This window comes from Callithrix jacchus, chromosome 10 (genome assembly GCF_049354715.1).
Source record: "Callithrix jacchus isolate 240 chromosome 10, calJac240_pri, whole genome shotgun sequence".
NCBI lineage: Eukaryota > Metazoa > Chordata > Mammalia > Primates > Cebidae > Callithrix > Callithrix jacchus.
This window is the reverse complement of record NC_133511.1, coordinates 115,413,948-115,437,593: the sequence shown is the minus strand read 5'-3', so window position 1 is coordinate 115,437,593 and position 23,646 is coordinate 115,413,948. Positions and strand designations below refer to the sequence as shown.

The 23,646-nt window shown below is 42.1% G+C and overlaps 2 protein-coding genes and 1 pseudogene across 2 annotated transcripts; all 3 read left to right on the top strand.

The window, feature by feature from the left end:
* The first annotated feature begins 1,986 nt into the window (after positions 1 to 1,986).
* LOC144577925 (cytochrome c oxidase subunit NDUFA4) lies at positions 1,987 to 2,374 on the top strand. Its single transcript, XM_078339143.1, is given in 2 exon segments — positions 1,987 to 2,126; positions 2,128 to 2,374. Coding segments are annotated over 2 exon segments (387 nt in total).
* A 913-nt stretch (positions 2,375 to 3,287) lies between these two features.
* On the top strand, positions 3,288 to 4,276 carry LOC100390659 (olfactory receptor 5AP2-like). The gene has a single exon (XM_002755299.4). The coding sequence runs from the start codon at positions 3,288 to 3,290 to the stop codon at positions 4,245 to 4,247; it is 960 nt and encodes a 319-aa protein (XP_002755345.4). The 3' UTR covers positions 4,248 to 4,276.
* A 9,705-nt stretch (positions 4,277 to 13,981) lies between these two features.
* Positions 13,982 to 15,584, top strand: LOC100390420 (keratin, type II cytoskeletal 8 pseudogene; annotated as a pseudogene).
* Positions 15,585 to 23,646: the final 8,062 nt, after the last annotated feature.

Here is a 23,646-nt window from a genome sequence, read left to right as displayed (position 1 = left end):
GTGTGCCCTGAAGGAATCAAATGGCCATCTTGGAGTTGGGATAGGAGCAGTGGAGGATTAAGAGGGAATGCAGTCCTGGGCCATGGGAAGATAGCAGAAGAGAGGGAATGGGAGGGTAAACAAGAAACATTATTTGCTGGATTCCAGGAGCTCAGCCTAGAAATATGGCTGGGTGTGGTGGTTCACACCTGTAATCCCACCACTTTCGGACGCTGAGGTGGACAGATGGATCCCCTGAGGTCAGGAGTTTGAGCCTAGCCTGACCAACATAGTGAAACTCCTTGTCTACTAAAAACACAAAAATTAGCCAGGTGTGGTGGTAGGCACCTGTAGTCCCAGCTACTCAGGATGCTGAAGCAGGAGAATCTCTTGAATCCAGGAGGCAGAGGTTGCAGTGAACCAAGATGGTGCCATTGCACTCCAAGCTAGGCAACCAGCAAGAGTCAGAGTGAGACTCTGTTTCAAAAAAATATTTTTTAATAATAATAATGCTGAGTATGACTTTGTGAATGTGTATGCCTAAGGGACTGAGCTGTCATCCTACCAGAGAAAAATGAAAAGCAATAATATTCATTGTAGATCAGAGACTTGTGGACATTTAGATTTGAACAGAAGGAAACCCCTAAGAAAGATAGAAAAGAATAAGCATAACGGATACACGGGGCATCTGGGTGGAGAAACTGGAGTACAGGCCAAGAGGCTGACTGTGCTAGGTTGAACGTCAAGGCTGAATCATGTGGTAGGATTCTGCCACACCACCAGGATCCTGACTTTCAAGAATGTATATTCTGACCTTTCCAGTAAATAGAAGGTCATTCTGTGGAGTGCATGGAATGTTTCGAGAATTCTCCTACAGTCAGATCATCACACGTCCATCTCTGGAAGGGAGGGAGGAGAGGCAGCAATGTCAGAGGCAGGGTCCTGGAGGTTTCAGTAGCTGGCTAGTTCTTCTAAAGTCATAGTCTTCAAACGAGGTTGGTAGCCCTGAGGGCAAGTGAAGATTCTTCAAAGGGTTCATAGGGAAAACCATTTCCAGGGCACCAGTTTTCAAAACTCAGCATCCATGTCTACGTTTTCCTAAAACTGATGTGCTTGAGAATGCTTCTGTGATGAGAATGCTGGACTTCTCTCTCATCTCCCCCTTCATGGTTACCCTTCTCCCACTTTTGAAAAGAAATGAATGCTTTTTTTTGCTTTTTTTTTTGAGATGGAGTCTTGTTCTGTCACCCAGGCTGGAAAGCGGTGGCTTGATCTCAGTTCACTGCAACCTTTACCTCCTGCGTTCAAGTGATTCTCCTGCCTCAGCCTCCTGAGTAGCTAGGATTATAAGCACGTACCACCATGCCCAGCTAATTTTTGTACTTTTAGTAGATACAGGGTTTCACTGTGTTGGCCAGGCTTGTCTCCAACTCATGACCTCAAGTCACCCACCTGCCTTGGCCTCTCAAATTCCTGGATTACAGGCATGAGCCACCACACCTGGCCAAAAAATGCATGCTTCTAACCCACACTGAATCTTTTTTTTTTTTTTGTGAGACGGAGTCTCACTCTGTCACCAGGCTGGAGTGCAGTGGTGCAATCTTGGCTCACTCCAACCTCCAACTCCCTGGTTCAAGCAATTATCCTGCCTCAGCCTACCAAGTAGCTGGAATTATAGGCACATGCCACCAGCCCAGCTAATTTTTGTATTTTTAGTAGAGGTGGAGTTTCACCATGTTGGCCAGGTTGGTTTTGATCTCCTGACCTTGTGATCTGCCCGCCTCAGTCTCTCAAAGTGCTGGGATTACAGGCATGAGCCACCGTGCCCAGCCCCATGCTGAATCCCATGGGAAGGCATTTCATCAGCATATGCAAACTTCCAGAATACCACACCAAAATATAATATGATAACTAAGTATTGAAAAAGTAAATAGAAATACTGCTTAGTCCAGAGCCTAGTAGCTAGGCTTGTTCTCTCCTTTCAAATCAGAGGCTTCTGCTGAAGACATGCCCCATCAGACCCTCAGTCAAGCCAAGAAGCATCCGAGTTTGAATTCCTGCTTCATGTTTATTGGAGCTGGGAGTACTGGAGCAGCATGTCACGTCTTGTGTCTGGCATTTTTCAGTCCAGATGTTCGTTGGGCCAGATCCAGAACCCTGGAACAAACTGAGTCCCAGTGACCAATACAAATCCTACTCAGTGAATGTGGATTACAGCAAACTGAAGAAAGGCTCTAGTAGGGCAGTGCTGAGGGGGAAAATGGTCTTGGGACCCCCACACAAAGTCCCTACCAGGGCCCAGCCCAGTGGAGCTGCAGGAACAGAGCCACTGCCCTCCAGATTCCAGGATAAGCCACTATCAGCTTGCAACCCCAGCATGAAAAAGCCGCTCTAACCCATGAGAACAGCCATGTGGGCCACACCCAGCAGCTTCAGAAGGCCCTGGGAGCCCACCCCTTTCACCAGTGTGTCTAGGATGCAGGACAGAGAGTCAAGGATTATTGTGGGGCTTTAAGTTTATGTCTGCCTTGCTGGGTTTTGGACTTGTGTGAGACCTGTTACCCCGTTCTTTTGACCAATTTCTCCCTTTTGGAATGAAATGTTTACCCAATGCCCATAGCACTAATGTATCTTGGAAGTAAGTAACATTTTTTTAATTTTACAGGCCCATAGGTGGAAGGAACTTGCCTTGAATCTCAGATGAGACTTCAGACTTTGGACTTTTCAGCTAATGCAGGTATAAGTTAAGACTTTGGAGGACTATTGGGAAGGCATGATTGTATTTTGCAACAGGAGAAGAACATGAGATTTGGGGGTCCAGAGGAAGAATGCTATAGTTTAGATGTTTGTCCCCTCCAAATCTCCCCAATGTTGGAGGTGGGGCCTGGAGGGGTGTTTGGGTCATGGAGGAAGATCCCTCGTGAATGGCTTAGTGCCCCCTCCATGGTAAGGAGTGAGTTCTTGCTCTGTTAGTCCATGCAAGAGCTGGTTGTTTAAAGGAGGCTGGCATCTCCTGTCCTCTCTTTTGCTCCCTTTCTCACCATGTGACATGGCTGCCTCCCCTTCACCTTTCACCATGAGTAAAACCCTCCTGAGTTCCTAACCAGAATAGATGCTGGTACTGTGTTTGCACAACCTGCAGAATCAGGAGCTGAATAAATTTTTCTTTATAAATTACCCAGTTTCAGGTATTCCTTAATAGCAACACAAAACAGACTAAAACTGTGTTCTTTCTCATTGTACCTTGCACAGAAGTGGACATGCTCAAGCAATACTGTTTGAGTGATTGTCAATTGTCACCTCTGCAGATGACACCTACAGAACTAGCCCTTGCCAGTGGCAATCACACCCCCGTCACCAAATTCATCTTGCAGGGATTCTCAAATTATCCAGACCTCCAGGAGCTTCTCTTCGGAGCCATCCTGCTCATCTATGCCATAACAGTGGTGGGCAACTTGGGAATGATGGCACTCATCTTCACAGACTCCAATCTCCAAAGCCCAATGTATTTCTTCCTCAGTGTCCTCTTTTTTCTTGATATTTGTTACTCTTCCGTGGTCACACCCAAGCTCTTGATCAACTTCCTGGTCTCTGACAAGTCCATCTCTTTTGAGGGCTGTGTGGTACAGCTCGCCTTCTTTGTAGTACATGTGACAGCTGAAAGCTTCCTGCTGGCCTCTATGGCCTATGGCCGCTTCATGGCCATCTGCCAACCCCTCCATTATGGTTCTATCATGACCAGGGGGACCTGTCTCCAGCTAGTAGCTGCTTCCTATGCATTTGGTGGAGCCAATTCTGCTATCCAGACTGGAAATGTCTTTGCTCTGCCTTTCTGTGGGCCCAACCAGCTAACACACTACTACTGTGACATACCACCCCTTCTCCACCTGGCTTGTGCCAACACAGACATAGCAAGAGTGGTCCTCTATGTCTTTTCTGCTTTAGTCACCCTTCTGCCTGCTGCAGTCATTCTCACCTCCTACTGCTTGGTCTTGGTGGCCATTGGGAGGATGCGCTCAGTAGCGGGAAGAGAGAAGGCCCTCTCCACTTGTGCCTCCCACTTTCTAGCCATTGCTATTTTCTATGGTACCGTGGTTTTCACCTATGTCCAGCCCCATGGATCTACCAGCAATACCAATGGCCAAGTAGTGTCTGTCTTCTACACCATCATAATTCCCATGCTCAATCCCTTCATCTATAGCCTCCGCAACAAGGAGGTGAAGGGCGCCCTGCAGAGGAAGCTTCAGGTCAACATCTTTCCTGGCTGAGCCCTGCAAGGTGGTTTGTTGGAATGAGAAAGGTATAGCATCTTCCAAATCACACTATGAATTAACCTAACCAAGAGCAGCCCTACTCTTGGTTAGGTTAATTCTTTTGAAGAAGAGAGCAAAAGTAAAGGAGAAACAGCCAATATGTCTTCTACAGAGTATTAGTTTATAAAGCATCTTCTTACCCATTATCATATTAAATTCTTACCACCATATTGTGAGGTAGCCTTTATTAAAATCATCCCATTTTACAAATGAAAGATTCATGCATGGCTCAGAAAAAAATTAATGAATTACCTACAGTCATGCCATTAGTGAGAGGGTGAGTATCTAAAATTGGGGACTCCACATCACAACCACAGATAGTTCAATTACACCACGGCCATAGGTTGAGTCTTTATTGGTGGCTTATTGTAACTTCCAGGAAACATCAGACAAGGTGCAACACCGTCATCTCTGTTTTGCCCCTGATTTAGGGAACTGGGAGTGGGCAACAAGTGACTTGGTTCTCTTTTCCTGTTTTAAAAAGAGAGATGACCAGGATAGAGATGTCCTTATTTCTTATGGCAACCACATTTTGCTGAACTGTTCTGTTATAACCTCAGGATCCAGAGAGACCCTTCCTTGTACGTCCATATCTTAGCCAGATGTGTGTATGTGTGTCTCCTAGTTCTCAAGGGTTTGGCAGCAGGGGAACGTGTATGATGATTAGGCAGTTACATCATTACATTAGATACCGTGCTTTGGGAAACTGATTTTTTTAATGTTTATGTTTGACCTGACTATCTTTAAGTGTACATGTCATATGGTGAGTATATGTGTTTTATAGAATCACACGAACGATGAAGCTGAACTTAAAGACCTAATTCAGGGTTGAGCACTAGACTAGAAAGCATACTCTTAAACCAATGCAAAGTCCTATCTGAATGGAGTTGGTTTCAGCCTGAGATTTTTGGATTATTAAAAAGCTCTTTATTCAGATATACCTTAAGACAATTATTGTAAATACAGAAAATCTTACTATATGAATAGGTCTATCACAGCATCATACGTGAAAATGAAAAATTGGAAACCACCTAAAATCTCAAAAGAGAAAAAGGATTAAATAACTTATTTCCTAGATGAATTATGACACCAACCATTACAAATTATGCTTGTGAAGACTATGTAATAACAGAAAATAGCAGGCCAGAACATCAGAGTGTAATCACAATCATCTAACAGAAACAAGAGGCCTAAAAACACACAAAAATGTAAATTATAGTTTTAGAGGAGGAAAAAGGTTTTACTATTTTTCTCGAAAATTTTCCAAAACTTTCTTAATGAGCTTTTTCTTTTTTTTTTTGAGAAGCTGTGACAGTTTCACTCTTTTTGCCCAGGCTGGAATGCAAGGGTGCTATCTCAGCTCACTGCAACCTTTGCCTCCTGGGTTCAAGTGATTCTCCTGCCTCAGCCTCTTTAGTAGCTAGCATTACAGGTGCAGGCCACCACATCTGGCTAATTTTGTATTTTTAGTAAAGACAGGGTTTCACCATGTTGGCCAGGCTGGTCTTGAACTCCTGACCTCAGGTGATATGCTTGCCTCAGCCTCCCAAAGTGCTAGGATTACAGGAGTGAGCCACTGCACCCAACCTAATGAGTATGTTTAATTTTGATACTTTATTCTTGTTACTAGTGATGAATCCATACAGCAAATTCAATCCTTGCCTCCTTGGAGGAAAGAATTCAGCTGAGGTTTAAGGAAGAGGGAGAGATTGAGACAAGTTTTAGAGCAGGAATGAAAGGAAGTAAACTTCAAAGAGGGTCAAGTGAGCAACTTGTGAGATCCAGGTGCCTTGATCAACTCTTGACTTGGGGTGTTATACATTGCCATGGTTCTGGGTCTTCTTTTCACCTCCCTTGATTCTTCCCATGGGGTGGGTTGTGCACATGCGCAGTGGCCTGCCAGCGCTTGGGAGGGGCCCCATGCACAGTGTGTTTACTAAAATTGTAGGCATACTAACTTGAGGCATTTTTCCCTTACCCATTGAGGTTTCCTAGAAGACTATACACCAGTTAAACTTTACCATTTTGCCTTTTAGCGTGCATGCTTGAGCACACTCACCCAACTCCTGAGATCTTATTGAGAAGCTGCTGCAGGTGGTGTTTGTTTGTGTGTTTGTTTGGTTTTTGAGATGGAGTCTCACTCTGTCACCCAGGCCAGAGTGCAGTGGCATGATCTTGACTCACTGCAACCTCCACCTCCTGGGTTCAAGCGATTCTCTTGCCTCAGCCTCCTGAGTAGCTGGGATTATAAGTGCATGCCACCACATCCAGCTAATTTTTGTATTTTTAGTAGAGTTGGTCTTTTGCTATGTTGGTTAGGCTGGTCTCAGACTCCTGACCTCAAGTGATCCATTCATCTCAGCCTCCCAAATTGTTGGGACTACAGGCGTGAACCACTGCGCCCAGCCCTGGTGTTTTCTATCTATTGGAAGACTGTCCCTGGCACTGACTGCGACCGGTTACTACTTTAGAGAGACAGTATGACAACCACCTGACCATTACTTGATGGTTCCCTGACATTCCTGGAGGTAGGAAGCCTGTCCTTCCCTGAACATGTCTCCCTAACTACCTACTCTAACATTCTAAAAATGAACAATTTAAAAATCCTTTCCAGGAAGCTGAGTGTGAAAATTTTTCACTTTTGTCTTCTTTCATTCAGCAAATCTTTACTAAATTCCTCCTATGCTCCACCTACTTTTAACTTATAAACTAAATGTTTAGTACATTCGGTTGAAGCCAGGACTAGAACCTTATGGTAAAGAGATTTAGTAAAAGTTAATTCATCCATCTGGGAAAATATTTACATGGCAACTACACACTATGTGGTAGGCCCTAGCTGGACAGTCAGAAATCTATTAGGCAGTTTGCTATGCCATAGTTACAAACAAACCCCAAATGTCAGTGACTTCATACCACGCAGATTTTCACCTATGCTAAATTTGAGACACGTCAAGTGACTCTCAAGAAAATGTATCCATCCAGTGACTCCATATCTGAGCCCCTCTCTCCTTGCAATCCTGCCGTCTCACCCTTTGCCCTCCAAGACCTTAATGGTGGGGGAAATGGTCAAGGTCATACAGCATTTTTAAGGACGTGGCCTGAGGTTGGCTCACATCACTTTGACTCATGCACCACTGGCCTGAAACCAGTCTTATGGCTGTGATAGACGGCAAAGCAGGCTGGGAAATGTAGTCCTTTTTTCACCCAGAGAGAGGAAAATGAAATGAGATTTGGTAAACAAATAGATTCGTGTGTTACTGGCCAGCTGGACATTTGATTAGACCATCATCTGTAAGAAGTACTAAAACATCACTGGCTAAGTTTAACGCCATAATCTATCACCCAAGAAGTGGTACACACACAAACACATACTCTCATAAAGAAAGAAGTCACTACAAAACAAAAACGCATTGGAAAACATGAAAATCATATAAAAACACAAAAGTTAAATCACACTGCCACATGTGTACCTATGCAACTATCTTCCATGTTCTTCACATGTACCCCAAAACCTAAAATGCAATTTAAAAAAATATAAAAGTTGAATTTGCATATTATGTGCCTCAACTCTACAATTTTAACTAATAGACTATCAGTTGCTATCCGCCCCAACTATATCAATATTAAATAAATACTTACAGACTTTCAATCTGAGAGTGGTCAATTATTATCCTGCCCCATCCACTGTTGTAAATTCTATGTCTAGAACAATGCCTAGCACATGGCAGGCACTCAACAAACATCTGTTCAATAAATGAGTGAGTGGGTATCCACATGCTTGTTTTCCTTGGACTAGCAGCACTGTCATCACCTGGGAACTTTCAAATGTAGAATATGGAGCCCCACTCCTGACCTGCTGAATAAAAATTTGCATTTTAGCTGGGTCCAGCGGCTCGTGCCTATTATCCCAGCACTTTGGGATGCCAAGGTGGGCAGATCATCAGAGTTCAAGAGTTCAAGACCAGCCTGTCCAACATGATGAAAGCCTGTCTCTACTAAAAATACAAAAAAAGAACAAATTATCCAGGCATGCTGGCAGGCACCTGTAATCTCAGCTACTCGGGAGTCTGAGGCAGGAGAATCACTTGACCATGGGAAGCAAAGGTTGCAGTGAGCCAAGATTTCAACCACTGCACTCCAGCATAGGCAACAGAGTGAGACTCTGTCTAAAAAAAAAAAAAAAAAAAAAAAGAACCTGCATTTTAACATGATCCCCATATGATTCACATGCATGTGAAATGAGAAGCTGTGAACCATATGATTCAATCCAGCCCCAAATTCAAGAGTAAACAAAGTACACATTCTCCTCCCAGAGCTCACAGTTCAGGCAAGGGAAGTGTTCTTAGCAGAAGGAAAAGCATAGCAAAGACCAAGAAGTGAGAAAATAACAATGTGTCCTCTTCCCTGATCCTCTTTCACCATTGCATGTGATCTACATTAAGATGAGCATTAGGATGAGAATCAGCATTAACACAGTCATCATGTTACCTGATGTGGGAAGTGGGATGATAGAAAGGAATAGGTCACTATGTGGATAGTGACTATCCCCAGCAAAACTGGCCAAAGTGATATCTAAAAGTAAACTGAGTAATTTTGATAGTGGCGAAGGAGTTCAGCAGTTCATATGAGTTCTCACGGCTAGTAAAGGTGTGAGGACCTGGCTGGCTAATAAATATGAAAACTCTCATTTTTCGAAAATAATTGAAAATCTCAAGATACACTTTCTTGTTCGTTGGTAAGCATGTGGTTTGTTTTTGTTTAATTTTTTGACGAATAACAATTGTACATATTAATGGGGGCACGTGGTGATGTTTTGATACACATAATATATAGTGATCAGATCAGGGTAATTAGCTTATCCATCATCTCATTTATCATTTCTTTGTGTTGAGAACATTCAATATCCTCCTTTTAGCTATTTGAAACTACATACTATTGTTAACTATAGTCATCCTACAGTGGTAAAGAACACTAGTATGTATTTCTCCTACCTAGCTGTAACTTTGTAGCCTTTAATGAATCTCTCCCTATCCCTCCCTTCCCCCGACCTGTCCAAGCCTCTAGTGTCTTCTGTTCTACTTTTTACTCCTATGAGGTCTACTTTTTTTAGCTTCCACATATGAGTGAGAACATATGGTGTGTAATTATCTGTGCCTGGCTTATTTCACTTAACATAAAGTCCTCCAGTTCCATCCATGTTGCCAGGAATAACAGGATTTCATTCTTTTTTATGGCTGAGTAGTATTCCATTATGTACATATACTAATTTTCTTTATCCATTCACCTGTTGTAGAATACCCAGGTTGACTCCATGCCCAGATGTACTTTTATACCCACCTAATCTGCAAAAACATCTGACCATCCCAGTGTTAGTAGACTTGGAATGGGGGGCGAGTGTGAATTGGATTGACCACTTTCAACAACAATTTAGCATCAAAATAAAAGTGGAAGATATATATACACTATGATCCTGCAGTTCTATTAGTAGGCATATAATCTAAAGAAATTCTGGCACATTTGCACTGTAAAACATGTACCAGAAATTTGTCCTAGCAAAAAAGTGAAAGCAACACAAATGTTCATCAACAATAGAAATTCGTGCATAAAATAAGGCCTGTTCATGGCCAGGCACTGTGGCTTATGCCCCAGCACTTTGGGAGGCCCAGGCTGGTCGATCACCTAAGGTTGGAAGTTTGAGACCATCCTGGTCAGCCTAGCAAAACCCCATCTCTTCTAAAAATACAAAAAGTAGCTGGGTGTGGTGGCAGGCAGCTATAAACTCAGCTACTAGGCGGGTGCTGAGGCAGAATTGCTCGAACCCAGGAGGCAGAGGTTGCAGTGAGCCAAGATCCCACCACTACACTCTAGCCTGGGCAACAGCACGAAACTCCATCTCAAAAAAAAAAAAAAAAAAAAAATAGCGCCTAGTCATACAACAGAAACTAAAGATTGGCAAAAACAAATAAACTATAGGTTTCTGCATCAACATGAATGTGGCTCTAAAACACAAGGTTGAATAAAATAAACAAGTCACAGAGAATGCACATGTATAAGTTCATTTATATAAAATTTTAAAATAGGCAAAACTAAACAGTTATGTTTAAAACAGTATTTACAGATAACTATTTAAAATAAAACAAGGAATAATTGACACAAAATTAGGCTAGTGTCTACCTCTTATGGAGAGAAAAGGGGCAGAATTAGGAGATGCACACAGGAGCCGTCTCAGATCATGCTACTCCACACGGGATCCTTGGCCCACTGGTTCTGTGTCACCTGGGAGCCTGTTAGAAACACAGACTACCAGGCTCTTCCACACACCTACTGGATTAGAATCCACACTTTTAAATGATCCCCAGATGACTCATAAGATATTAAAGATATTTGTGGCTGGACACGGTGGCTCACGTGGCTCACACCTCTAATCCCAGGACTTTGGGAGGCCGAGGCAGGTGGATTACTTGAGGTCAGGAGTTCAAGACCAGGCTGGCCAACATGGTGAAACCCCTTCTCTACTAAAAATACAAAGAATTAGCCAGGCATGGTAGCATGCACCTGTAATCTCAGCTACTGGAAGGCTGAGGAAGGAGGATCGCTTGATTCTGCACTCCAGCCTGGGCAACTGAGTGAGATTCTCTCTCAAAAAAAAAAAAAAAAGACATTTGTAAACTTATATTTCTAAGGTGGATGGTACAAAAATGGGTGTTTATTTTAGCAATATTCTTTAAATGCTACAGGTTTTAATACGCTTTTGCATGTATCATATATTTTATAATCTAATAATATTTGGGGACCAGGCACGGTGGCTGTAATCCCAACGCTTTGGAAGTCCAAGGCAAATAGACTGCTTGAGCCCAGGAGTTCAAGACCAGCCTGGGCAACATGGTGAAACCCCATCTCTATTATAAAATGTTTAAAAAAGAAAAGAAAAAATATTTTTGAAATATATGGTTTTAATAATGTTTTATTTTAAAATATATATAAAGACAGAAACAAACATGAAGACCACAAAGATGACAAAGAACTGAAACCAACCCCAGATATTTAGACTAAAAATTCAGGGCTATTTTCACCATAATGTTATAATAAGGCCCGCTATCTTTTTTTTCTTTCTTTTTTACATCTGTTGGTCTGTATCAGTAAACAGAGCTTCAGTTAGTTTTGTGAAGTGCAACATTTAACCTTTGTCTTCTGGGAAAAAGAAACTTCAATGACTTGGAGTTAAGAATGTGGGTACTGACTCACTCACAGACACTCATTCTCAGACTGCAAAGGGGCTGGGGAGGGATAGCAGCGGGTGGGGAGATTGGGGAGGAATAACAATGGGAGAAATACCTACTGTAGGTAACGGGGCGACGGAGGCAGCAAACCACCATGGCGTGTGTATACCTATGTAACAATCCTGAAACATCTGCACATGTACCCCAGAAATTAAAGTATGAAAAAAATATATATTTTTAAAAGTCCCTCAACCTCCTTCTGGCTGACAAGCATACAGTACCATGTGACAAAGGTACAGCAAAGTGGGCTTGAGACCCAGGCTCCATCTTTCTTCTCAGTAGCAAAGGAATAAGGCCCACTATCTGAGTCTTTGCCCCAAGACAGTAAATGAACTGACTCCAGTGAATTTACCCATTTCTCTTTTTTTTTTTGAGATGGAGTTTCACTCTTGTCACCCAGGCTGGAGTGCAATGGTGCAATCTTGGCTGCCTGCAACTTCCACCTCCTGGGTTCAAGCAATTCTCCTGTCTCAGCCTCCAGAGTAGCTAGGACTACAGGTGCCTACCACCATGCCCGGCTAATTTTCATATTTTTTTAGTAGAGACGGGGTTTCACGATGTTGGCCAGGCTGGTTTTGAACCCTGACCTCAGGTGATCCACCCACCTTGACATCCCAAACTGCAGGAATTATAGGTGTGAGCCACCACACCTGGCTGAATTTATCTGTTTCTAATGGTCATGCTACAACTGAATGGACAAAAATTCCTTCTCTCAGCATTCATAAAGTACCAAGGAATAAGAGGCCGGGACAGAGAGAGATACCTGCATATTGGCATTTACGGTAACATCTTTATTCCCATTTGGTTTCCAATTGCCAAACCATGAAGATCATGTTTATGACTCCATGTCCCAAAAGGAAAGCCTCTCCAAGCTCTCAGCTACTCCTTTTTCCCTCTCAGGGGCCAGTGGACACATCCATCCACTCTCCCATGCCGCTCTGGGTCCACAGGAATATTGTCTCAGACCCTCTCTGCCTGGGCCTGCCACACAAACATTTCTCTCAATGCCTACACTTCAAAAGGTACAGAAGCTCTAGCAGGTGGGCCACTGGATTCCTCCCTCAAAATTCAACAGACTCAAAGCTCACTTCTCCACTGACTGTCTTCACTTTACAAGTCTAAGGAATTTTTTTCTAGTCTTAAAGAGAAAAGCAGGCACTGAAAAAACTGGCTCTGACTGATCACGGATTCTTATATGTCTGTGGCTGATGCCTGGGTTTATTCTCTGGGTTATTTTCCAAATTTATTCTCAGGATGGTTCTAGCGTTTGAAGTTCAAACGCTTTTTAATCACAAAGGTTTTATCTCTGCCTTGAGTTTCCAAAACATATTTTAAACCCCAAAAGCCAAGGATTGCCTTCTTTGGTACCTGCACTATGCTGCAACAACCCTATCCTGAGGCGTGGCTGCCAAGAGGTCAAGTTTGAACTGGGAAGGACCCCCGGGTTAAAAAAATATATATTATCTGGAAAAAAAACTGATATATCAAAATAATATTCTGCTACACCTAATTGTAAAGATCCACACATTTGTTCCATCACTGAACCTTATTTTTAGCCACAAGCTTTGCCAATGTATTTATAACATTTTGTACATGTGTTTTAAGTTTGATTTTTTTCTTTTAAAATTGAACATGGTTGTCAGATCTGCTTAAATTCAATAAGCATCACAATTTACTGTTTCCAGCATGCTCAATGATAACTTCCTTTGATGCAATTGAAAAATCATTAACGTCAGCATTTTATTTTTCCATTTTCCACTACACTTTTATAAACAAGGGCAAATATGCAACGAAATGTTCAAGTTACTGTATAGACATTGCCACATTCAGAAGGCAACACTGCTAAAATGAAACTATTGGCTGGCAGACGGCAGTAACATAATGTAACTTGAAATAGTTATTTGTCTTCTAAAATAAGAAAGTCAAAATTCAGTATAGAAAAGAAGTTTAAAAGTGTTTATGTATAATATATGGAAAAGACAGTCACATAAAAGCTAATGACTATCTGCATTTTGATTGATTAATTTTTGTTCATCTTCACCTATCTCCATATCTCATAAATATAAACAATTATAAAAACATTTACTTATAACAGCTTTATTTAGATACAATTCACATACCATAAAATTCACTCATGTAAAGTATATAATTGAGAGGCTAAGGCCGGTGGATCACCTGAGTTCAGGAGTTTGAGACCAGCCTGGCCAACATGGTGAAACACTATCTCTACTTAAAATACAAAAATTAGCTGGACGTGGTGGTGGGCACCTGTAATCCCAGCTACTCGGGACGCTGAGGCATGATAATCACTTGAGCCCGGGAGGCAGAGGTTACAGTGAGCTGAGATAGCACCACTGCACTCCAGCCTGGGCACAAGAGCAAAACTCTGTCTCAAAAAATATATAAAAATAGAAGCAGCTTCTCCGCTCCTTCTGGAATCTCTCCCTAGTTCAGCCCGCCTGCCTCCACTCCTGCCTCCACCATGTCCACCAGGGTGACCCAGAAGTCCTACAAGGTGTCCACCTCTGGCCCCGGGGCCTTCAGCAGCCGCTCCTTAACGAGTGGGCCCAGTGCCCGCTTGAGCTTCTCCCGAGTGAGCAGTAGTGGCTTCCGGGGTGGCCTGGGTGCAGGCTATTTTGGGGCCAGCGGCATAGGCATGGGAGGCATCACCGCCGTCACCATCAACCAGAGCCTGCTGAACCCCATTAAGGTGGATGTAAACCCCAACATCCAGGCCGTGCGTACCCAGGAGAAGGAGCAGATCAAGACCCTCAACAACAAGTTTGCTTCCTTCATCAACAAGGTGCGGTTCTGGAGCAGCAGAACAAGATGCTGGAGACCAAGTGGAGCCTCCTGCAGCAGCAGAAAACGGCTTGGAGCAACATGGACAACATGTTTGAGAACTACATCAACAACCTGAAGGGCAGCTGGAGACTCTGGGCCAGGAGAAGCTGAAGCTGGAGGCGGAGCTTGGCAACATGCAGGGGCTGGTGGAGGACTTCAAGAACAAGTATGAGGAAGAGATCAATAAGCGTACAGAGATGGAGAATGGATTTGTCCTCATCAAGAAGGATGTGGATGAAGCTTACATGAACAAGGTAGAGCTGGAGTCTCGCCTGGAAGGACTGACTGACGAGATCAAATTCCTCAGGCAGCTGTATGAAGAGGAGATCCGGGAGCTGCAGTCCCAGATCTCTGACACGTCTGTGGTGCTGTCCGTGGACAACAGCCGCTCTCTGGACATGGACGGCATCATTGCCGAGGTCAAGGCGCAGTACGAGGAGATCGCCAACCGCAGCCGGGTTGAGGCGGAGAGCATATACCAGATCAAGTATGAGGAGTTGCAGATGCTGGCTGGGAAGCACGGGGATGACCTGCGGCGTACGAAGACTGAGATCTCCGAGATGAACCAGAACATCAGCCGGCTCCAGGCTGAGATCGAGGGCCTCAAAGGCCAGAGGGCTTCCCTGGACGCCACAATTGTAGATGCTCAGCAGCGCGGGGATCAGGCACTCAAGGATGCTCATACCAAGCAGCAGGAGCTGGAGGCCGCCCTGCAGCGGGCCAAGCAGGACATGGCGAAGCAGTTGTGTGAGTACCAGGAGCTGATGAATGTCAAACTGGCCCTGGACATCGAGATCGCCACCTACCGCAAGCTACTGGAGGGCGAGGAGAGCCGGCTGGAGTCCGGGATGCAGAACATGAGTATTCACACGAAGACCACCAGCGGCTATGCAGGTGGTCTGAGCTCTGCCTATGGGGGCCTCACAAGCCCCGGCCTCAGCTACGGCCTGGGCTCCAGCTTTGGCTCTGTCATGGGCTCCAGCTCCATCAGCCGCACCAGTTCCACCAAGGCTGTGGTTGTGAAGAAGATTGAGACCCGCGATGGGAAGCTGGTGTCCGAGTCCTCTGACGTCCTGCCCAAGTGAACAGCTGCAACAGCCCCTCCCAGCCTGCCCCTCCTGAGGCTGCCCCAGAGCCCAGGAGGGAGGTTGCTGTGCAGGGGAGCTCAGGGAATGGGAGACCCACCTGATGCTCAGCCCTAGCCCTCAGCCCACTGGTGGGGAGTTTACTGCCTGGGGACCCCCCTTGCCCATGCCTCCAGCTGCAAAACAATTGCTTTTTTTTTTTTTTTTTTGGTCCAAAATAAAATCTCAGCTAGCTTGGAAAAAAAAAAAAAAAATATATATATATATAGTATACCGTTTAATTATTTTTAGTGTACTTACAGAGTTGTGCAACCATCACCGCAATCGATTTTAGAAAATTTTATTTTTTCTTTAATTTATTATACTTTAAGTTCTGGGGTACATGTGCAGATCATGCAGGTTTGTCACACAGGTATACATGTGCCATAGTAACGGTTTGCTGCATCCTCCACCAGTCATCTACATTAGGTATTTCTCCTAATGCTATCCCTCCCCAATCCCCCAAACCCCTGCTATTCCTCCCCTAGCCCCCATCCCCCAAGCCCCAGTGTGTGATATTCCCCTCCCTGTGTCCATGTGTTCTCATTGTTCAACACCCACTTATGAGTGACAATATTCAGTGCTTGGTTTTCTGTTCTTGTGTCAGTTTGCTGAGAATGATGGTTTCCAGATTCATCCATGTCCCGGCAAAGTACATAAACTCATTGGTTTTTATGGCTGCGTAGTAACCCATAGTGTATATGTGCCACATTTTCTTTATCCAGTCTATCACTGATGGTCATTTAAGTTGGTTCCAAGTCTTTGCTATTGTGAATAATGCCGCAATAATCATAAGTGTGCATGGGTCTTTATAAGAGAATGATTTATAATCCTTTGGGTATATACCCAGTAATGGGATAGCTGGGTCAAATGGAATTTCTATTTCTAGATCCTTGAGGAATTGCCACACTGTCTTCCACAATGGTTGAATTAACTTACACTCCCCCAAATGGTGTAAAAGCATTCCTATTTCTCTACATCCTCTCCAGCATCTGTTGTCTCCTGATTTTTTAATGATCTCCATTCTAACTGGCATGAGGTGGTATCTCAATGTGGTTTTGATTTGCATTTCTCTAATGACCTGTGATGATGAGCTTTATTTCATATGTTTGTTGGCTGCGTAAATGTGCTTTTTGAAAAGTGTCTGTTCATATCCTTTGCCCACTTTTTGATAGGGTTGTTTGCTTTTTCTTGTAAATTTGTTTAAGTTCTCCATAGAGTCTGGATATTAGCCCTTTGTCTGATGAGTAGATTGCAAAAATTTTTTCCCATTCTGTTGGTTGCCAGTTCATGCTATTGATAGTTTTGTTGTTGTTGTTGTTGTTGTTTTGCTGTGCAGAAGCTCTTAATTACATCCCATTTGTCTATTTTGGCTTTTGTTGCCATTGCTTTTGGGGTTTTAGTCATGAAGTTCTTGCCTATGCCTATGTCCTGAATGGTATTGCCTAGGTTTTCTTCTAGAGTTCTTATGCTGTTAGGCCTCATGTTTAAATCTTTAATCCATCTAGAATTAATTTTTGTATAAGGTGTAAGGAAGGGATCCAGTTTCAGATTTCTGAATATGGCTAGTCAGTTTTCCCAACACCATTTATTAAATAGGGAATCCTTTCCCCATTGCTTGCTTTTGTCAAGTTTGTCAAAGATCAGATGGCTGTTGTTGGGTGACATTCCTTCTGAGGCCTCTGTTCTGTTCCATTGCTCTATATCTCTGTTTTGGTACAAGTACCATGCTGTTTTGATTATAGTAGCCTTGTAATATAGTTTGAAATCACGTAGCATGATGCCTCCAGCTTTTTGTTGTTATTGTTGTCTTTGTTCTTGTTTTTTGCTTAGGATTGTCTTGGCTATGCAGGCTCTTTAAACTCTCAATAAACTAGATATTGATGGATCGTATCTCAAAATAATATGAGCTATTTACAACAAACCCACAGCCAATATCATACTGAAAGGGCAAAAACTGGAAGCATTCCCTTTGAAAACTGGCACAAGGATGCCTTCTCTCACCACTTCTATTCAACATAGTATTGGAAGTTCTGGCTAGGGCCATCAGGCAAGAAAAAGAAATAAAGGGTATTCAAATAGGAAGAGAGGACATCAAATTGCCCCTGTTTGCAGGTGACATTATTGTATATTTAGAAAACCCCATTGTCTTAGCCCAAAATCTCCTTAAGCTGATAAGCAACTTCAGCAAAGTCTCAGGATACAAAATCAATGTGCAAAAATTGCAAGCATTCCTATACACCAATAATAGACAAACAGAGAGCCAAATCATGAATGAATTCCCATTCACAATTGCTACAAAGAGAATAAAATACCTAGGAATACAACTAACAAGAGATGTGAAGGACCTCTTCAAGGAGAACTACAAACCACTGCTCAAGGAAATAAGAGAGGACACAAACAGATAGAAAAACATTCCATGCTCATGGTTAGGAAGAATCAATATAGTGAAAATGACTATACTGCCCAAAGTAATTTACAGATTAAATGCTATCCCCATCAGGCTACCAATGACTTTCTTCACAGAATTGGAAAAACCCACCTTAAGCTTTATAGGGAATCAAAAAATAAAATTTTCATTATCCCAAAAAGAAACCCTGTGCTCTTTAGCCACCATCTGCCACCAATCCCTCTATACCCTGCAGTTCTTCACAGTCACTAGTCTACTTCCTGCCATAATAATTTGCCTATTTTGACATTTTACATAAATGGAATCACAAAATATGGGTTAGAGATGGGTTTCTTTCACTTAACAAAATTTTTTAAGTTTACCTATGAAGTATCTCATATCAGTACTTCATTCCTTCTTATGGCTGAATAATAATCCATTGTACGGATATATAGATATACTGCATTGTATTCATTTATTTATCAGTTAATAGATATTTAAATTGTTTCTACCTTTCAACTATTGTTAACAATACTGCTATTAACATTTGTGTACAAATTTTTGCACAAACATATATTTTCAGTTCTCTTGGTTATTTATCTAGGGGAGGTATTGCTGGGCCATAGGGAAACTCTACGTTTAACCTTTTGAGAAATTGTCAGTCTGTCTTCCAAAGCAGCTGCATCATTTTATATTTCCATCAACAGGGTATGAGGGCTTCAATTTCCCTACATCCTCACCAACACTTGTTATTGTTGGTCTTTTATTATTACAGCCACCCTACTTGATACAAACTGGTAGCTCATTGTGGTTTTTATGTGCAAATTCCTGATAATGAAAATCTTCAGCACCTTTTCATGTGCTTATAGGCCATTTCTATATCTTCTTTGGAAATAACTGTCTATTCAGATCCTGTGTTCATTATTAGTTGGGTTATTTGTCTTTTTTTAATTGACTTGTAAGAGTTCTTATACAATCTAGATAAAAATCCTCTAACAAATATATGATTTTCAAATATTTCTCCAATTAAATAGATTTTCTTTTCATTCTTTTGTTAATGTTCTTTGATTTTTGTCTATAAAAATCATAGCAATTTATCTATTGCTATGGACTGAATTGTGCCCTCCACCTGGAAAATTCATCTGTTGAAGTCCTAATCCCCAGTGTAATGTTATTTGAAGATGGGGCCTTTGGGAGATGATTAGATTTAGAATAGGTAATGATGGTTATGCCCTCAGGATGGGATTAGTGCCTTTATAAGAAGAGACGCCAGAGAACTTGCTCGTTGTCTCTCTTCACTATGTGAGGACACAGTGAGAAGGTCTGCAAGTTAGGAAGAAAGCCTTCATGAGAACGCAACCATGCTGGCCCCTGATCTCAGATTTCTAGCCTCCAGAACTAGAAGCCAGTAGATTTCTGTTATTTAAGCCACTCAGACAATGACACTTTGTCATAGCAGCTCACACTAAGATATCTGTTTTTTCCTTTGTTTCTAATGCTTTGGATGTCATAACCAAAAATCTGTTGCCAAATCTAAGATCATAAAGATTTACCCCCCGATATTTTTTGCTAACAGATGTATGGTTTTAGGTCTTACATTTAGGTCTTTGATCCATTTGGAGTGAATGTTTTTATATAGTGTGAGGCAGAAATCAAATTTTATTATTTTACATTTGGATATCCAGTTGTCTCCACACCATTTGTGGAAGTCTGTTCTCTCTTCACATCAAAAATCATTTGGGGCCGGATGCAGAGGCTCATACCTGTAGTCCCAGAACTTTGGGAGGCTGAGGCAGGTGAATCACTTGAGGTCAGGAGTTTGAGACCAACCTGACCAACATGGTGAAACCCTGTCTCTATTAAAAATACAAAAATTAGCCAGGTGTGGTGTCACGTACCTGTAATCCCAACTACTTGGAAGGCTGAGGCAGGAGAATCACTTGAACTTGGGAGGTGGAGATTGCAGTAAGCTGAGGTCACGCCACTACACTCCAGCCTGGGAGACAGAGTAAGACGCCATCTCTAAATAAATACATAGATAGATGGCTATAAATATATGGGCTTACTGTATTCCATTGAGCTATATGTCTATTCTTAAGCCACTTCCATACTGTCTTAATTACTGTAGATTTATAGTAATGAAAATTTTAAATGAAATAAAATGAAATTTGGAAGCATGAATCCTCCCACTTTGTTTTTCTTTTTCAAGAATGTTGCGGCTATTCTAGATCCTTCGAATTCCCATAGGATTTTAGGATCAGCTTCTCCATTTTTGCTAAGAAGCCAGGTTGAATTTTGACAGGGACTGTGTTGAATTTGAAGATCAATTTGGGGAGTATTGCCATCTTAAAAATATTAAGCATGAGCAGTGGCTCATGCCTGTAATCCAAGCACTTTGGGAGGCAGAGGTGGGAGGAATACCTGAGGTCAGGAGTTCAAAACTAGCCTGGCCAACATGGTGACACCCCGTCTCTACTAAAAAAAAAAAAAAAAAAAAAAAAATTAGCCAGGTGTGGTGGCAGGCACCTGTAATTCCAGCTACTCTGGAGGCTGAGACAGGAGAATCACTTGAACTCAGGAGGCAGAGGTTGCAGGGAGCCAAGATCACACCATTGCACTCCAGCCTGAGTGGATTGCCTGAGCTTAGGAGTTTGAGACCAGCCTGGGCAACACAGTGAAATCCCTTCTCTACTAAAACACAAAAAATTAGCCGGGCATGGCCGCATGGTGGCATGTGCCTGTAATCCCAGCTACTCAGTAGGCTGAGGCAGTAGAATTGCTTGAACCTGGGAAATGGAGGTTGCAATGAGCCAAGATTGTGCTACTGCACTGCAGCCTGGGTGAGAGCAAGACTATTCTAAAAAAAAAAAAATTAAACCTTTCTACTCATGAACATGAGATGTCTTTAATTTATTTAGATTGTCTTTTATTTATTTCAACAATGCTCTGTGATTCTCAGAAATTAAACTTTGCTTTACTTTTGTTAAATTTGTTCTTAAGTGTTTTTGCGGCTATCATAAATTGAATTGTTTTCTTAACTTTATTTTCCAAATGGTCATTGTAAGTGTATAGAAATGCAGCTGAGTTCTAACAATTTTATTGAGATAATTCATATACTAGTCCAGGCACAGTGTTTCACAACTATAATCCCAGCACTTTGGGAGGCCAAGGCAGAAGGATCACTTGCAGCCTGGAGTTCATGATCATCCTGGGCAATAAGCAAGACTCTGTCTCTATTTTTTAAATATGTTTTTAACTTTAAAAGAAAAAAATATGAGCCAAGCATGGTGGCTCACACCTGTAATCCCAACACTTTGGAAGCCAAGGCAGGAGGATCCCTTGAGCCCAGGATTTCTAGATCAGCCTGGGCAACATGGCAAAGCCCCATCTCTCTAAAAAAAAAAGCGAAAGTACAGGCAGGTGGTGCATGCCTATAGTCCCAGTTACTTGGAAAGCTGAGTAGAGAGGATCGCTTGAACCCAAGAAGGTTGAGATTGCAGTAAGCCATGATCGTGCACTCCAGAGACTCTAGCCCGGGCAACGGAGCAGGACTCTGTTTCAAAAGAAAAAATAGTGGCTAGGTGCTATGACTCATGCCTGTAATCTCAACACTTTGGGAAGCCAAGGCGAGTGGATTACTTGAGCCTAGGAGTTTGAAACCAACCCGGGAAACATGGCGAAACCCATCTCCACAAAAAATCCAAAAAAATAGCTGGACATGGTGGCACGCACCTGTAGTCACAGCTACTTGGGAGGCTGAGATGGAAGGATCACTTGAGACCAGGAGTCAGATGCTGCAGTGAGCCGTGATCATGCCACTACACTCCAGCCTGGTCAACAGAGTGAGACCTGGTCTCAAAAATAAATAAATAAATAATAAAAGAAAAATAATTCATACAATCCATACAGTTAAAGCAAACAATTGAATGGAAGAAATACAACTGATTCCTGTATATTCTACATCCTGCAAACTTGCCAAGCTCATTTATCAGTTCTAACAGTTCCTTAGGATTTTCCATATACAAGATTATGCTGCTTGTGAACAGAGATGGTTTTACTTTTCCCTTTTCAACTTGGATTCTGAGTGTTTGTTTATCTGTTTTGGCCAAATTGCCCTGGATAAAACTCCAGTACGATAGAGGTGGTGAGAGCAGACATTCTCTTCTGATTTTAGGGGAAAAGAATTTAGTCTTTTACTGTGAAATATGCTGTTAGCTGTGAATATTTTTCTAGATGTTCTTTATCATGTTAAGAAAATTCTCTTCTATTCCTAGTTTGTTTAGTGCTTTTACCATGAGAGCATGTTAAATTTCAGCAAATTTTTTTCCTGCATCTATGAGAACATACCTATTATTTTTGGTTCTATTGGTTGATTTTGAGATGTTAAACCAACCTTATAATAAATCACTATGGCCGAGTGCGGTGGCTCACGCCTGTAATTCCAGCACTTTGGGAGGCCGAGGTAGGAGGATCACCTGAGGTCAGAAGTTTGAGACCAGCCTAGCCAACATGGTAAAACCCCGTCGCTACTAAAAATACAAAATTTAGCCGGGCATAGTGGCAGGCACCTGTAATCCCAGTTACTCAGGAGGCTGAGGCATGAGAATCGCTTGAACTCAGATGGTGGAACTTGTAAAAGGCCAAGATTTTGCCACTGCACTCCAGCCTCCAGGATAGAGCAAGGCTTTGTCTCCAAATAAATAAATAAATAAATCACTGGGATACATCTAACGTGCTCATGGTGTACAAGCATTTTTATATATTGATATACACTGTTTACTAGTATTTTGTTGAAGATTTGGGAGTCTGTCTTCTCGTTTGGGTTGTTTGTTTGGGGGAGGGTCTTGAGACAGGGTCTTGCTCTGTCACCCAGGCTGGAGTGCAGTGGTGAAATCATGGCTCCCTGCAGCCCCTACTTCCCAAGCTCAAATGATTCTCCCACTTCAGCCTTCCAAGTAGCTGGGACTACAGGCACGCACCACCACACCCAGCTAATTTTTCTTTTTGGTAGAGGTGGGGGGTCTCACTATGTTGTCCAGGCTGGCCTTGAACTCCTAGGCTCAAAGCCGTTCTCTCACGTCAGCTTCTTAAAGGGCCGGGATTATAGGTGTGAGCCATTCTACCCAGCCAGGGTTTATATTCTTGAGGATACTGATCTGAAGTTTTATGTTTATGTCTTTGTCTCGTTTTGGTATCAGGATAATACTGACCTCATAGAATAAACTGAAAAGTGTTCATCATCCTTCTTTTTTTTTTGGAAAAGTTTGTAAATATTTCTATTAATTCTTCTTTAAATGTTTGCTACAATTTAACAGAGAAGAAATCTAGGCCTGAATTTTTGTTACTGTTGTTGGCAGCTTTATATTACGTGTTCAATATTTTTACTTGATACAGATCTATTCAAACTTTCTGTTTCTTCATCAGTTACCTTTGATAATTTGCCTCTTTCCAAAGATTTATTCATTTTATCTAAATTACCTAATTTATTGGCATATTACTGTTCATAGGATTATGTTATAATCCTTTTTATTTCTATTAGGTCAGTAGTGATGTCCATTTTTCATTTCTGATTTTAGCAATTTGAGTCTTCTCATTTTCTCTTGGTCAGTCTAGCTAAAACGTTTGTTAATTTTGTTGATCTTTTCAAGGAATTGGCTTTTGGGTTTGTTGATTTTTTTTCTCTATATTTTTTATTATCTATTTCATTAATTTCCACT

Bases quoted from the DNA above. Each gene is read 5' to 3' on its own strand.
- LOC100390659 (XM_002755299.4), top strand. From the start codon at position 3,288: ATGACACCTACAGAACTAGCCCTTGCCAGTGGCAATCACACCCCCGTC.